Source organism: Conger conger, chromosome 3 (assembly GCF_963514075.1).
Source record: "Conger conger chromosome 3, fConCon1.1, whole genome shotgun sequence".
NCBI lineage: Eukaryota > Metazoa > Chordata > Actinopteri > Anguilliformes > Congridae > Conger > Conger conger.
This window is the reverse complement of record NC_083762.1, coordinates 35,866,209-35,881,420: the sequence shown is the minus strand read 5'-3', so window position 1 is coordinate 35,881,420 and position 15,212 is coordinate 35,866,209. Positions and strand designations below refer to the sequence as shown.

Sequence of the window (15,212 nt, the reverse complement as noted above, 5' to 3'; positions counted from 1 at the left end):
ACCTCCCGCCATTTGGACCTGGTGTCCATCAAGATTCAATATCAAATGGGAGGCACACATACATTCATAACATTCAATAAATGTATATCATTTTCAATCTCAAAAACCCCAGACTAACCCACATTTCCTGGATGTGTTGATGACATTATAACTCAACTTTGGTGAAAATGTGATCCACTACAGGTTTTTTTGCAGATCAACTTTCAATATCTCTATACTCACTCATACGTTGGTTACCTTTATTATTTGGGTGTACAAGTACATATAGAGCAAAAGATAAGAGCTGGAAAGGATCTTTTCTCTATGACCTCTATGATGATAATAAAGGAGACATGGCAAGTCAAAGTCATGAAGTAACACTAATTAGCCCAAATTTAGTTTTAGCCCTTATCTCCCTTAATGACAATCCTAGACTAGTGTAAATTTGGTTCCAGGGGTTTCTTTACAAGACCTAATCACCATGCCAAATCTCATTCAAACCTGTGACGATGCGGTCCCAAAGTGCGTTGAACTGACCTGGACTGACCCAGTGACATGCTGGAGAGAAGGCCTAGTCTCAGTGGCTGGAAACATATGGAGGTATGGGGGGGGGGGGGGGGGGGATGCAAGTGGGAGTGAATAGTCCTTACCTGGCAGGGCCTTCGCCCATTTGACTGCGCAAATAACCTGTCGCCCGCCCAGCCTGTTGAGCGTGGTCATGAGGCGCGTGGAGGTGTCGGGAAGGGTGCTGTCGTAGCCGGAATAGCTGGTCTCGGGTTCAATGGCCTTGAGCAGAGACAGCATGGTGGGCACGAGCTGGGGCAGGGACTTGGGCACCAGCGGCCGGGGCTCTGGCAAGGGGGGCATGGCCGGCTCTGCTGCTGCGGTCTGCTGCACTCCCTTTAATCGGTTCAGCTTCTTGGTTTTCCGAGCTGCAATTTGACACCAGGATGGCATTCAGCCGGTGCATTAATGCTGCTGAGCTTTATTCGGCTATTCTTGGCTTTTGAAATATGAATGGTACACCATTGCAAAGGTATTTGGGTGTGTTTTCAATAGAGCCCTATAATTGCGACTAATCTTGGCACAGGTATGCTAATCTTTTGCGTCACGCGTTTTACTGTATAACAAAATGCACCAGACGGCGGACGGCCGGATGTCTAGCGTTAACGAAGCAGCCTTTCATGTCTGGTACAAGCCCTCATGCATTTATTGAGTTAAGGCTGTCTGCAACAGTCATATGTTCAGATGGACTCCCCCCTCTGATAGGCTGCAGGGAGGCCTTTCAGAGAGCAACAGCATCCATACACAGCCCAAAAAACTGGGCTACTCACCTTCTAGGTTCATTCCCGCTTGCAGACACTTGCGGAAACGGCAAGCGGGGCAGTTTTTTCTGCGGATCTTGTCGATGATGCAATCGTTTCTCCCTGCGCACAGGTAATTGTGCTGCCCTGCAGGACGGATGTAAGAGCACATCGTCAAACGCAACGTTCCACATGCTATGCTGCCGCTACTTCCCGTCTACATTTTGGTCACAGCGATTTACGCGTGTGGCCTGAATTGTTCAGTACGAGTCGTTGGCCTTCTGGTTCAAATAAACTTCACTCGGCTGCACAAAAACAAGACAAACGAGGAGCTCCTGTGAGACAATCGGGTAATGATTCTGCAGCAGCAGATGTGTCAAAAACCCGTAATGTTATCCACCAGGCAGCGAGTCTAATAAATTACGTCTGTTGGGTGGATGCCCTTGGTTTCCTCCACATCAAGCAAAACATTCACATTCACATTCACACACCAGCTTGACTTAGTGCCTGTAAACGGGCTGAAAAATGTAAAAATAAGCAGAAAAATATCACATAGGGACATATTTTTGAAAGAATTTCAGGATTTGAAGCCACCCCCCCTTCAAATCCTCCTGAAACGTTCCACCGACAAGTAAATAAACATGTGTGGCTAGCATGGCTTTGTCCATCTATTGTGAATGGCCAATGACATTGAATTATGATGTAGATATATTTATATGTTACCCAATTCTAATGACTGGTGGAACAACTAAACCGCTTCACTATTAAGAGGTGGGAGAAAATATTGATATAGGATAAGAAAATTGAATAATGCTGCCAGACAGTTTACATATTTTATCAAAATATATTCTTCTATAATGCATGGTCATTTTGTGTTATGGTTTTAATGCACAACAGAAGAGAAGAACCACCACCCAGAGAGTCCAGAATTAAATTTGATACGGGGTCAAAACGGTATCACGGTATGTTTTCAGTCATGGAATAACAAACTAGCCAATCTACTCCATGTTCCGAACAGAACACAGGGAAATCGCCACCTCCACCTGAAGTTAACGTACGTCCAGTGGTAGTTTTTCTCCTGAGGAACGTGCTTAATGATTATGGTTGCTTATTGACTAGCTAAAGGAACTAAAACACTTTGATTGATGTGAATTAGACCAATAATTATAGAGAAAGCAACAAATAACTTCACAAGGTCCCTGTGTTCGGAAGATCTTGTTAGCTCACCATGATCCGAACACGTATTTTTCAAATGTGTGTTGAATAAATGACTTACTTACAAAAACATTTGCATTACGTAGGCGTATTTTAAAATCTCCAGTCAGCTTTTAGCACTGACTTAATGTAGGGCCCGATGGAATCTGTGTTTTTTTAAAATCTCAATTCCGCGATTCTGTCTGTGATTCTTTTATCACAGAAACTGAAAGGCCCTACCTTAATGCTGCCATTGGTCTGTCTTTGACCCGCCCCGGGCACCAATCAAAACAGACAATTGGCAGCCAGCCCGCGCCGGACTGCTGGCCCCCATCAAAAGATACTTGCCACCTGGCCTAACGACTTTTCTGAGGGAAACCCTGCTGGATGTCATTGTTACTGTGTGCAGCACTGCTCTGACAAACGCTCAGTAGCGCACACTCTGACACAGTCTATGAAACGCATGCCCCGTCCTGCTCACAACTTTCTGAAACTAGCTCATCTACAAGCCCTGAGGAGACCTCGTTGTCAATGACAATCCAGGCAGCCACTGGGATGCATTGAAAACAACAAAGCTTGGCAAACGGCAACATGATTCAATTCAGTAAATTAATATTTTACAGCCCACAAATCTGCCAGTGACCCATTTCTGCAAAAGGGACTAGGCTAAGTCACGCAGCACATCAGTGAATATTATGTAAGCATTGGCTTTAATCTTTAATACTGAAGAATACTGAAGTACCGAACCAACAAAAATTTAAACTAATAGAATCGGTGCACCTTCATTGTGTTTCCCCATTCCCCGAGAGGTGCTGCTGCACATTCAAATCAAAGGGTTGTCAGGATGCTATCAGAGGAGGCAGAAAAGCTCTGAATGGTGATGTGTCTAAAGCTCACCTTCGACAGCCCTCTTGAAGAACACTTTGCAGCTCCCGCAGGTGAGGACCCCATAATGGCATCCCGAAGCTTCGTCGGAGCACACAAGGCATATTTTGTGGGCTGGACCGCTCGGCTTTCCGGGAGCTGAAGGTGTAGACCCAGCTGCCGGTCTGACTGCAGAACTGAAAGGCATTAAAAGAGAGGCCAGGCTTCAAAATAACATACTGGGTTTATAAATAAATATAGTAATATGGTTAAACGATCAGCAAGATCCTTTGAAATGACCGTAGGGAGATTTTTTTGCTATATGAAAAGTACAAGTTACCTGATACCAAGTGAAAATATCTGATAACTAGTGAGTTTATAGAAAACATGTATGCTTACTTTCTACATATCATCACAGCGTATTGCATATTAATGACTCATTTTACTCTCTGGTAGGATTGGAAAATATCCAATAATAACCGATAATGATGTATATAAAAACACAGATAAAATTACTTTCAAAACCATCCAGCCCATTAGCGAGTTGGTGCACTAACACGCATTCATTGGGCTGTGCACGAGAGGAGAAAATATGCATTTAATATTTAATGGCTCTTAAGAACGGCCATTCCAATAAATTTATGGTAATTCCACCAGTATTCTGTTGAGCTTCCTTTTCTCTATGCAGCTCTGAAGCCAGACACAGAAAATAGGTCATGCCTGAGAGCAGTTCGCATTAATGGATTGTGTGTGGAAACACACCCCCTATTCATTTCTGCTGACAGTCTAAGGTCTTGTGTCATAGAAAACACATTTTATTATGGAGAGGAAGGACGGTACTGGGCCTATGGCCTGCCAGAAAAATCAGCTTGCGAGCAACTAATCCAGCAAATATGATCACGGTTTTCATGATTACTATGATTTTCTTTTTGTTTTTAATTTCAGTAATCTATAAAATCAAAACTAAATTATATTTTGGAGATAAAAATCTTGTTTTTACGAGATTGGTTTGGGGCAGTTGATTGATTTTGTATTAGCCCAAATGGGCCAGTGCTCATGTTTTACACCAATTGTGTTCTGATAAAAAAATTACTATTTTGCCATAATATGCACATAATAACATTATGCCATAATATGCACAAAATATTATTTAAAAAATATTTTGAAAAAATATTTTATTTATAATTTCATTATAACACTTATAGAAATGTAGCAGAAGCATGTAGCGCAATTAAATGAATTACAAATAATGTTTTGCCGTTTCAAAAATCATCCCAGGCCAAAACCAATATTGTGCAATAAGAGCAGTTTGGTTGCTTTAATAAGAGCAAGCGAGTTTAAGTGCGACATCTCGTTTTAAGTTTTTCATTCAAAAAGAGTTATAAGCGTTTTCCATTTGAATCTTGCAATGCTAACAATGGCTGTGTAAATATTATGATCAATAAACACACCTAATTATTTTGTTGTGGCTCAAGTCTGGGTCATTGCAAAAACTCCCACATTTTCACTCTTCACTCATCTGGCCACTCCATCTTTCATGAAATAGGCTAGTGTACAGCATTAGGTGGTCATGACGGCAGGGAAGATAACGAGACAAAGTTTCTACTGTTTTGCTTGGCATATCGACATTTTCAGCAGACCAAACCAGTCCATTCATCAAAGGGAGCAACGTGCTAGCTAAACACATGACAGACAAACCCTCAAGGGGTCCGCCTGACATTTTCACAAATGAAAAGATTTCACAAATGATGCATTATACCAGCTACACCTAATTTCCATCTTCAGTCCCTTCAGCAGGTTATAACAAATAGTATTTATAATAATAAATAGCAAACAATCAGCACAAAACGGGGCTGATATAATAGTTGTATCGATGTGCCTTTTCACATGATAGCAAGGCGGATTTTTAATTAACACGATCGGAGCACGGAGATCCTTCTCAGCACCGCCTACCACATGGTTAAAATCAAACAGCCCTTCATCGACCTTAGTATTGCCCCGATTTAAAATACAAATACAAAATGGTGTTCACATGGGGTCGCAACCCCAGACAGATGTAGCATGTCGGAGGCAAGTAAGTAGTTAGAGTTGAAGGTGTTATAAAAACAAAGTCCCAAAATAAATCCATACAATCTGTATGAAGGAAATTGGCACTTGGATTTATGTGAGGCAATGACATCACAACGATGCCCACATTTGCTTCAGCATGGCCAACTTTGTAGCCAGAACAAATAAGATCAGAGGTTCATTGATATCATGTAAAACTGGATGGATTGTTTTTGATAACCAATAAAAAACACTGGAAAGGTACACATTATTTGACTAATATTGGCTTTTGACAGTTTAATCCATTAATCCATTTAAAATTCTCTCTTAAAAAGTGTCCATTATATAGGTGGCAATCTACGATTTCCATGGATTTGGTGTAGTCACCCATGGTGACTGCTGGTCATAACAGGTCGATTCTACGCTTCAATTCCCATACTTCCCCATGAAGACACGGTTACTATATTACTTGTCCTTTCATCCATTGTTGTAAAGTTACTGCAGACAAAGACAACTATGTTTATGCAACTCAAACTCTCTGTCACGCAAACTACACATCTCTGTACTCGCTTCCACTGTTTCCAAGTGTGCATTTTCATACAGGGTGGGAGTGGGGCGCCCTCCACTAACTTAAAAAATTGTAATATATTGAAATTAGCAGTGCGAACGGTTAAACGTTTAAACGGTTAACCGAAACCAAGTTGTACACGTTTACCAAAAGTTGCTAAGCAACAACCGATTCTTTCTTTCTGAAGTGGAAATGGTCAGTACAATTAAATAAATGCGCTTTCACCACCAGTGACAAAACACACAAATTGGTCGGACAATTGAAAGAAAGATTCTGGCTGCGTATTAACTTCCATCAGGCCAGTCCTAGCAAGTGGTCTTTGGCTATTTCAGGCGGTTAAGAATGCAAACACCACTGGGCACTGAATACTGCAGAATTATATTTGTGAAATAATTTCTGTGGGTGTAAAACCTGCAGCTGTTGGTTCACTGATTTCTTAAGGTTTACAGAGGTGTTTATTCGTTGATGTGCAAACTGAACGTAGCTTTCCACGATGCTGTATAAACACAATTAAAGCAATACATCATTGAACAAATGCTGCACGTAACATTACTAAGTAGGCAAGTTGAAAATATATCTAATGTTGGCCAGAGCAAGCTTACCTACTATATTCTAGGACTGTGTAGTTTAACTATTTCTAAAAGTATACTTCCGGAAGGGCAATTCCAGCAATAAGAATGTAGTCCGATTATAGCCAACCTGGTGACAAAAATGTTACTGTAGGCTACATTGCATTGAGTTAGGCTACACTTTGCATTGTGGGAAAGACACCCATGTTCCAAACATAATGTAACTGAGCGTTTTAACTTAGACAGTAATAATAACACAACTTACAACACACGAGTGAATAATGAGAGAAGAGAGAAGAGAGAGAAAGTGGCACCGTAGAGGAATATGCTTAGACACGGAATATAGACAGGGAACACCTTGTGATGCTAAAATATATTCACTACACTGATGATCTCTGAAAGTTACATATTGCGTGAATATGTGAATACATATTCCGTAATAATTTAATATGTTGTTGTGCAGGACTGGCTGCAAGAACGAGACATGCCAGCTAATTTTGACAGCTGTGCTGTACAACTCAAATACTTTCAGCAAAAGGGAGTATTTTTTAATCCTGTTCCCATTACGTTTCAATTAATAAATGGGTTTCTAAACTAAAAATAATTTTGTCCATAAGTACCTTACTTTGCTGTGGTATAAGCGGGATAATATGAACGAGTCAATCATGAGGAAATAATGCAAAGCACCACCCTGTCGGGCAAATATTTTTCTAATAACCGACTCGTTCATATTATCCCTTACATAAAAGTTCAATAGGTAATTTTGGACTTCTAATGGTCAAGAGAGGAATAGCAGCAACAAACACCTTCAAACCACAACACTGATTATCTCAGCCCCTTCTCTGTAAATGCGCCGACATTGAAACGCCATTGGCTGTGGCAATTATAACCAATTTTGAACTAATAATACGGTTATACAATGTTTTGGAACAGTGTCGGGCCATGAACTGTATATTTTGAAACCCAAATTTAATGTAAATGTTAATCTTAATTTGGCAATTAGGCTATTATCTGACATACAATGTTGACATTCAAATGAACTATTTTAAGATGGGCCAAAATGAAGTTTGAAAATGCAATTACATTTTTGTCAGTAGGCTACTCCAGTTTTTCCCCCCATAAATAAGATACAACCCCTAGCGGTCATAAGAAATATTTGTTATACGGTTAACTGTTTTCAAAGTTGGGTGGTAACCGTTTAAAAAAATTGATGACTTGTCACATCCGTTTTTGAAATTAAATGAAAGAACTCAATAGGCATTGCTAAAGAAATGCCAGTGGGAATACATATCAAATATGGCATTTGTTAATATGAAAAAATCATAGATTGCAAGTGGGGCCAGTGAAAACAATCATTAACATTGAGCCAGTGCTGCTATGTGTAATTTTAAAAAAAGGAATGAATGCAGGCAACACTTTGTATTAAAACTTTCAAAATTTAAATTTAAGAAAGTAAAACAGCAAAGGAAAAAGGCCCTCACTCCCGGTTTAACCGTTTACCACAAAGTACAGTTGCAAATTCTGTTACCAACAGTCCTAGAATCAGGCCCCTTTTCATACATATTCCTGAAGAATGCACAGTTCACAAGGGAACAACAGCAGCAGCATCTCACTACTACCCTCACATATAGAAAAACTGAAATATTAAGCAGTCATTGGCATTGCTTACCTGATAAAGTTAACAGGGAAAGGTGAAGAACCGGATTGGGTTTCCCTTGCCCTTTGTATTCCAGTGGTCTCCCCAAACCCTTGGCCCCTATTCCAGCTCTCTCCAACAGTGGCCAGTGCCGGGTACAGGCTGATCACTGGCTTCTGGTCCTGCTGCTGCACAGTGACTACAGCGGAATTAACCCCGAAAGGGCAGCTTTGCCCTTCCGTGGTGCTGGCGGAGCAGTCTGAAGCCGAGGAGCTGAGAAGGCTGGGCACATCTGAGCCACTCATTTGGCAGTAGCGCTTGCTCTCCTTCTCCTGCTTGATCACCCCAGGAGTGCACAGCTGGATATACGCATCCTTCTCCGTTTTGACCATGGGGTCACTCTTCTCCTGTTGCTGATCTGCGCCGTTCACGTTCATGCAGTTGTTTCCATTGCCACAGCCAACTGGTTTGCTTTGCTTAATTATGGTAATGTCTCCCAATAGGGAATCATCAACTCCCAGGGACGAGAGAAGCGCAGCCTCGTCCCCGACATAGAAGTCGTTCAGCTGCGAAGGAGAGCCCGCCAATTCAAAGTCCTGTAAAAGGTCAAGAGTGTTATCATTGAAGAGCTTTTGGCCCAAATCGGAGTCCCTCCCAACGTGCTCGAATGTGTCCTGATCCAAGTCCATGTCCCCTCTGTCCATGGGAGAGAAATCCTCGGTTTTCAACGGGAACAGACTGGGGTCAGCTCCACCAATGAGGGAATCCATGGAAGAGGCAGAGCGATTAAAGTCTGCGATACTCGCTTCCAAGCGAGAGAAGTTTTCCCCCAGCATGAAAAGTCCAGAAGATGGCTGCAGCTGCATTCTGGGGTCATTCCCGATGGCTTTAGAGTCCGTCTCCTCCACATAGAGTCCCATGGAGGTGGACATGGTGGTGGTGAACTCTTCCTGAGGGTTACCGCTGCCCATTCCATTGGAGACTTCTCCAGACGCAGGCTGCAGTTTGCACTGGGGCTCTGCCGAGCCAGCTACCAGCGCGGTGCTGCTCACACCACTCTGAAAGGCTCCATCTGCTCCTCTTTCACTGTAAAGGGTCAAGCTTTCATCTTGTTTATTGCTATGTTTCAGTCCATCTTGATCCATGTTTTGAGCCTGTGGTTTTTCAGAGGAAGAGAGAAATTAGCAAAAAATATGTACGTACAGACTGCAGCGCAGCATCAGTTTAAGTTTTACACCTTGGTTGCAATGATAACTAGTGAAAACACATTCAGCCAACAAAGTAAGGTTGCATACGGCAAAGTAGAAAGCAAATCAAACCTCACTCTCTTACTCATGTGTAAGACTTTACTCATGTGTTTGTGCTTACAAAAGTCAAATCCACAAATACCTTAGAAAAGTAGCCCACCCTTCCAAAGATTTTGTTTGCCGTTTTGTTAAATTACAAATGACACACACACAATTCCATTAACTACACCTTTTTATTAAAAACTTTGAAGCTAGAAAGTAGCCCATTTTGAAAATCAGGTTTTATTAGCAATCAGCAGAAACAAAGCAAAACACATCTAGAAACATCAAATCCTTCAAGGTTTTGTCCTGACAAATGTTCACTCTTGCCATTGAGGACAGCCAATTTTAGAAATCTATATTGGCTGTGGTATGATTTACACTTGGAGAGGCCCACCTGGGTACAGATTCAAGCTTCCACCTGCAAGCCCTCTCTTTATGTTCTTGTGTCCCACTCCCCGATAGAAGTTAAATGAACTAAAATGAAACCAAAGAAACATTTGTTCCCAGATTTGTTGGCCTCTTAAAATTATCTTAACAGGTGCTCCCACTAGTCAAAAGATAGGTGCTTTTGGGGCAGTTTGCATAGTCTATCCTACTGCAGCAACCTACCACGCATAGCTAACTTAGCTAGCTACATTGGTAGCCACCTTTCCCCATCAGCAGATAGGGGTAGTAGGCTAGACAACCTCCTGGCTGCGGCCTACCAGTTAACCCCAGTGAAATTGTTAACTTATAGCTGTCAAACTTCAAGCACTGGCTACAGCCAATTCATACACATTTCCTCTCTTGCTCCACCTCTTCCTTCAATTGGCCCCATGCTTTTCAGATACCCAACAGTACACAGTCATGCCTCGAAATGTCCCAAACTATTTTTGTAATGACACACAGGTAGATAAGCAAGGTCTTGAGCAGAAGTGAACACAGTCACAGATTGCCAATTGTCAGTGCATCAAAATAATGACTGAATGAGTGTGGTTGTTATATTTCTATAAAAGGAGACTTTTTGAGTCCAAAACCTGTACCTCTGGGTACACTCTTCCTGTTTTATTATCCTGTTGTATCATCTAAAATACCCACAAAATGTTTGCAAAGAGCAGTGACTTCCCCAACCCTGCACCCAGCAAAAGTTCCATTTCCCTCCCACCAAACTGGTTAGTTATTGCTGCAGAATGTGGTGCAACCAGTTACGTTTAAGGAGGCAATTACTGTTTCACAGGGGTGATATCAGGGGTTTTTATTTAAGAAATTAAATCATTTTTAAAAATGTGTTTTGTGCTTACTCAGGATCCCAGATGTAATGTCTAATATTACATTTTGTCTAAAGACAAATATGCAATAATCACAGAAGGGGGCAAATATTTTTTCAGTATGTTGATCTACAGTGGGTCCCTATTCAGAACAGTGACAGATTCTGATTCTGAATAGGCTCCGCCTACGTGCCAAAGACATGTTACCAACTGGATCCACCGCCCCTTCCCCCCAACTGTATCCCTCCCCCCTCCCCCATCCCCTCTGTGCTCTCACGCTTGACCCCAATTTGCATCTTTTAAAATTGCGAAGTGGGTGGAGACAGGCCGAAACTGGTGTTGCTGTACACTGTAATAGCTGCGAAACTTATTTTTGTCAACGTGATCAACCTATTAATAATTATACTAATGTTATAGGGATAGGTAACTTTATGGAGGGTTTTTATTTTATTTTGTTTCAGTTTATGTTTTTTGATTAGCAGTATGTGATGAAAACCTAAAAAAAAAAGAAAAAAGTTGAACCTCCTCAGCTGGAACCATTTTCCATGACAATGCAACCTGTCCATGGAAATGGTGGCATGACTTCCTATATCAGCCATACTACACAGGCCCTTTACAATGAAAAGCTTACGCTGCATGAGAACCAAGGAAATAAGTAGACTGCTTGCACAATATAAAAACGATATCTACCTTTATCATAGTGAAGTGCTATAAAATATACATTCTCGTGCAGTGCCTTCAGAGTATTCACCCTCCAGTTGGACTACTGCCCATCTCTGACCACGGCGGTCTGGGAATACTTGTTGATAACTGTTCCATTTGCAGTCGTGCATTTTTAGACATTTCTCTGATTAACAACATTTGAAAATTCTGCTGTATTAACATGTTATTCATTTTATTGCTTCAACAAGTAAGCTGAAATGTAATATTCCTAATATTTTTGGATCAATCTAGGCTGGACATGCATTAACTAGTTGACAGATGTTAATGAGGACCCTCATTTGCACAAGTTCAAAGAAAGGTCTTGCCATATATTTTCTGTCAGTTTCAAGACAGGAATTCATCGGAGCCACTCATTAAAATCACTCCAATGTAGCTTTGGCCTTGTGCATTGAGTCCTGTTTTTCATACAACTTCTCTGTCTATAGGTAACTGAAGAAAGTTTTCTGAAGGGACAATGCACTTGTTCCACAGATATGCACTTCCATGTTTCAAAAGTATGTGTACTCAATGCAGTAAGTATTTGGACAGTGGTACAATTTCTATTATTTTGGTTCTGTACTCCAGCACATTGGATTTGAAATGAAACCCGGAATGAGGAAGTGCAGACTGTCACTTTTAATTTGAGGGTATTTACATCCATATCAGGACCCTTTTAGGAATTACATCCCTTGGTATATCCCCCAAAAGCAATTGGACAGTTGGTTTCTGAGCTGTTTCTGATGTATTCAATCACTTCCTTAGTGCAGGCATAAGAAAGCTTTCAGCATCGAGTCTGGATGCTAGGCTTTTGATTGCCTTCTGTGCCATGGTTTGGAACATCATTATGAAGAGAGAGCAAGTCCTACAGCAGTCACGCAATATGGATGTACATACCCTCAAATTAAAGGTGAAAGTCAGCACTTTAACCTCACAGTCATCATTTCACTTAAAATCCAGTTTGCTGGAATACAGAGTCAAAATAACAGAAATTGTACCACAGTTCAAATACTTATGGACTACACTGCATGTACACACACTAGGCCAATGGTTTAAAAATGTGTCATGACTATCTGCTCGAGCAGTTGAGGCAAGGGTCTGTAACCTGCATTAGCCTAGTATCTGCCAAATAACCAATAATATATTTAATCGCATCACAACATGAACGATTCTATCCTTGCTGGATTATACTAGCGTCACCCAATTTTCATGTTGTGCTGCATTTTACAATACATTTTACTCATGCTGTATGCAAATTATATGGCATTCACCAACATTGTTTTGGAACACATTTCAGCTTTTTCTTAGTTGTGGCTGTGACTTGTTTTGCTATGTGCTGTTCTGAATGTTCATCAAGTGACCATGAGAGGTACATCAAACGTTTTAGTGTGTCAGCACAGTGGAAAGTAAAGACGGAAATGTTTAGTTTGCGTCTCGTTGCTAAAGCATAGAGAAGGTGTCAGCATATGTCCCTCTGTTCTGTCTTTTGGTGGATACCCCAAAAGTACAATCAGGATAACAAGTACTTTGGCAAGGCAAAATGTATTTAAATGCATGTAATTGTAAATTAATGAATTATTTCATCAGATTGGTGAAGAATATCTGAATAAATGAAATACCACTTAATTTGGACTGAAAACTGAAAACTATATAAAATGCTGAGGAATTTTATATTTTCCAGAGAACAATGTTTCCTTACACCTATATTTGCGCCACGCCAGGTGTCCCAAGAACAAGGGCTTGCCATGAATTTCTAAGTGGAAGGTGGTCGATTACAGAATAAAGCAGTCGGGGGCACGTATATCATCAGTACATTCCGTCTGTATAAGTTACATGTCGAAAAATCACGGAGTGGCCAATGTTAAAGAAATGTGAAAACAACGAGTTGAATTCAAAATAAATGAAACTAATAACTTCCCTAACCAGCTAGCTCGCTAACAGTGTTCGCAGAACCTAACAGGCCGAAATACGAAAACAACAACAAACAACGAGGTAACAGTTATCTCTGCTGGGCCTTAATGTGTCGGACCCACAAAGTAAATAGCTAACAGTTAGCTACTTGCCGAATATTATTAATATGCAAATTGCAGATAGCGAGGCGTTACATTGAAAGGATTTAATATTAAAATCTCCCACTTCAACAATAACCATACGACAAGCGATGACGTTAATATTTCCACACGTCGCAAACGAGCTGAAACGCAGGCTAATTAGCTAGCTAGCTAGCTGCCAATTCGTGAACGTTCATTTGGCCAGCGAAACAAATATACAATTATATTCGGTAACGTAACATTAAGAACTAGTTAGCTAATGCCAATTACACATTCTTACTTAAACATAGCTATATGTTACAGCAAATACTGTGGCTATGGTTAGCTTATCTGTGGGTTTTGTCAACATTTTATTTTGTGTAACCTACATAGTGCACTACGGTGATATTTAGAAAGTTCTATCGAGTATGTTTCTACCTAGCTAAACGTCAGTTATCTAGCTAGCTAGCTACCATTTCAAAGTAAGGCATGCAAGCGAGCTAGCTACCCAGCTAATACAGCTCCGTAAATCTGTTTTTCTTGCCCCAAATCCACTATGAAGACATGTCACCTTTTAGTGCATTTTATGAACTTAACAAGCAAATAAATAGTTTCCTACCATTCAGATGAACCGTTATTATCGGTGCTTTCACGCGAATTTAGCATTGTTTTAATAACTGAAAAGGCTCTCTCATCTTGCAGACTTCCACGTAGCTAACTTGCTAGCTAACGTTAGCCAACTAGCAGAACTATTTCCCCTCATCCACAAAGCCCGGAATAGCTTAAGAGAGCTTAAGTTAATACCCACAACAAGACCATATTTTATTGCTAGCTTCATTCTTCAAATGTGATATTCATAGTTGCAAACATATAACGTTAGCTAGCTAACGTATGTTTACAACAAAAGTCTCGACTTAAGGAAAACAACCCCAAACCCGCCACAAAATTGACAAAATGGAGCTTTCCCGTGAGAAGCCTAGTGGCGCCTGTTCATGCACAAAAGTAACTAGTGCAACCTGTTGGTGGCGACTGGATACTGCATATATCAACTTATTTTTCCTGTCGCAAGCTTACCAACTTTACTTTTGAATGTGCAAATTTAAAGAAGGCATAATATACAATAATTCTTACAACATGCTAAAATAGGGGCCTACCACCGAAGGCTGTACGTGGTGGTGCTAAGCTTCATAACGCAATCTAAAACACAGCGAGGCAGTAACCGCCCACTGTTTACTGGCTCATGCGAGCCATATCTTCTAGTCAACGATAGCTAGTAAATGGATGATGACATGAATTGAACTGAAATGGGAAGGTATTGGTTATTGCACCGGAAAGACAGATTATTGAAACTTGGTGAATGTGTGCAAATTACAAAGAAAAAGCATACCTGTTTCCAATCCTGAAAATATTTAGGCCATTTCGCGTGCCAGCCAGACACCAGTTAGCTGACGTTAGTTAACATGAAATCATCGAGAGATAATCATGAACCGCCGATCAAATCAATCTGCCGCCAGTCACTGCATTGCCCACATGATCCAGACAGAAACGTCCAAGAGTACTCATTTGAGATTAATTGTTCATTCTAGACACAGGTGACGTTAGCTAACGCACGCTATTTGACACAAATTAGCTAGCTAGCTGACACGCACCACAACGAGCTATCTTATGCGTCTTCTTTCGATATACAAACACAATTGCATGTTTGTTCCGGGTAGCTAACCGCTTACTGTATCTCACAGCTACAAATACGCAACTAACTAGCTAGCTGGCGTCATTGTATCATTTTC

The 15,212-nt window shown here is 40.9% G+C and overlaps 1 protein-coding gene across 2 annotated transcripts in view; it reads right to left on the bottom strand.

Moving 5' to 3' along the window:
* nr3c1 (nuclear receptor subfamily 3, group C, member 1 (glucocorticoid receptor)) overlaps window positions 1–15,212 on the bottom strand; it is a 24,239-nt gene extending 9,027 nt beyond the window's left edge. The window contains exons 1-5 of one of the 2 annotated variants that reach the window (XM_061235134.1): window positions 14,813–15,212; window positions 8,194–9,314; window positions 3,375–3,538; window positions 1,314–1,430; window positions 630–911 (exon numbers count right to left, since the gene is read on the bottom strand). In XM_061235134.1, the coding sequence (XP_061091118.1) occupies window positions 630–911; window positions 1,314–1,430; window positions 3,375–3,538; window positions 8,194–9,305 (1,675 nt within the window). In that variant the 5' untranslated portion in view covers window positions 9,306–9,314; window positions 14,813–15,212. Of the gene's footprint in view, window positions 1–629; window positions 912–1,313; window positions 1,431–3,374; window positions 3,539–8,193; window positions 9,315–14,044; window positions 14,360–14,812 lie in introns of those variants that run through there. The other variant, XM_061235133.1, reaches the window with a different exon arrangement.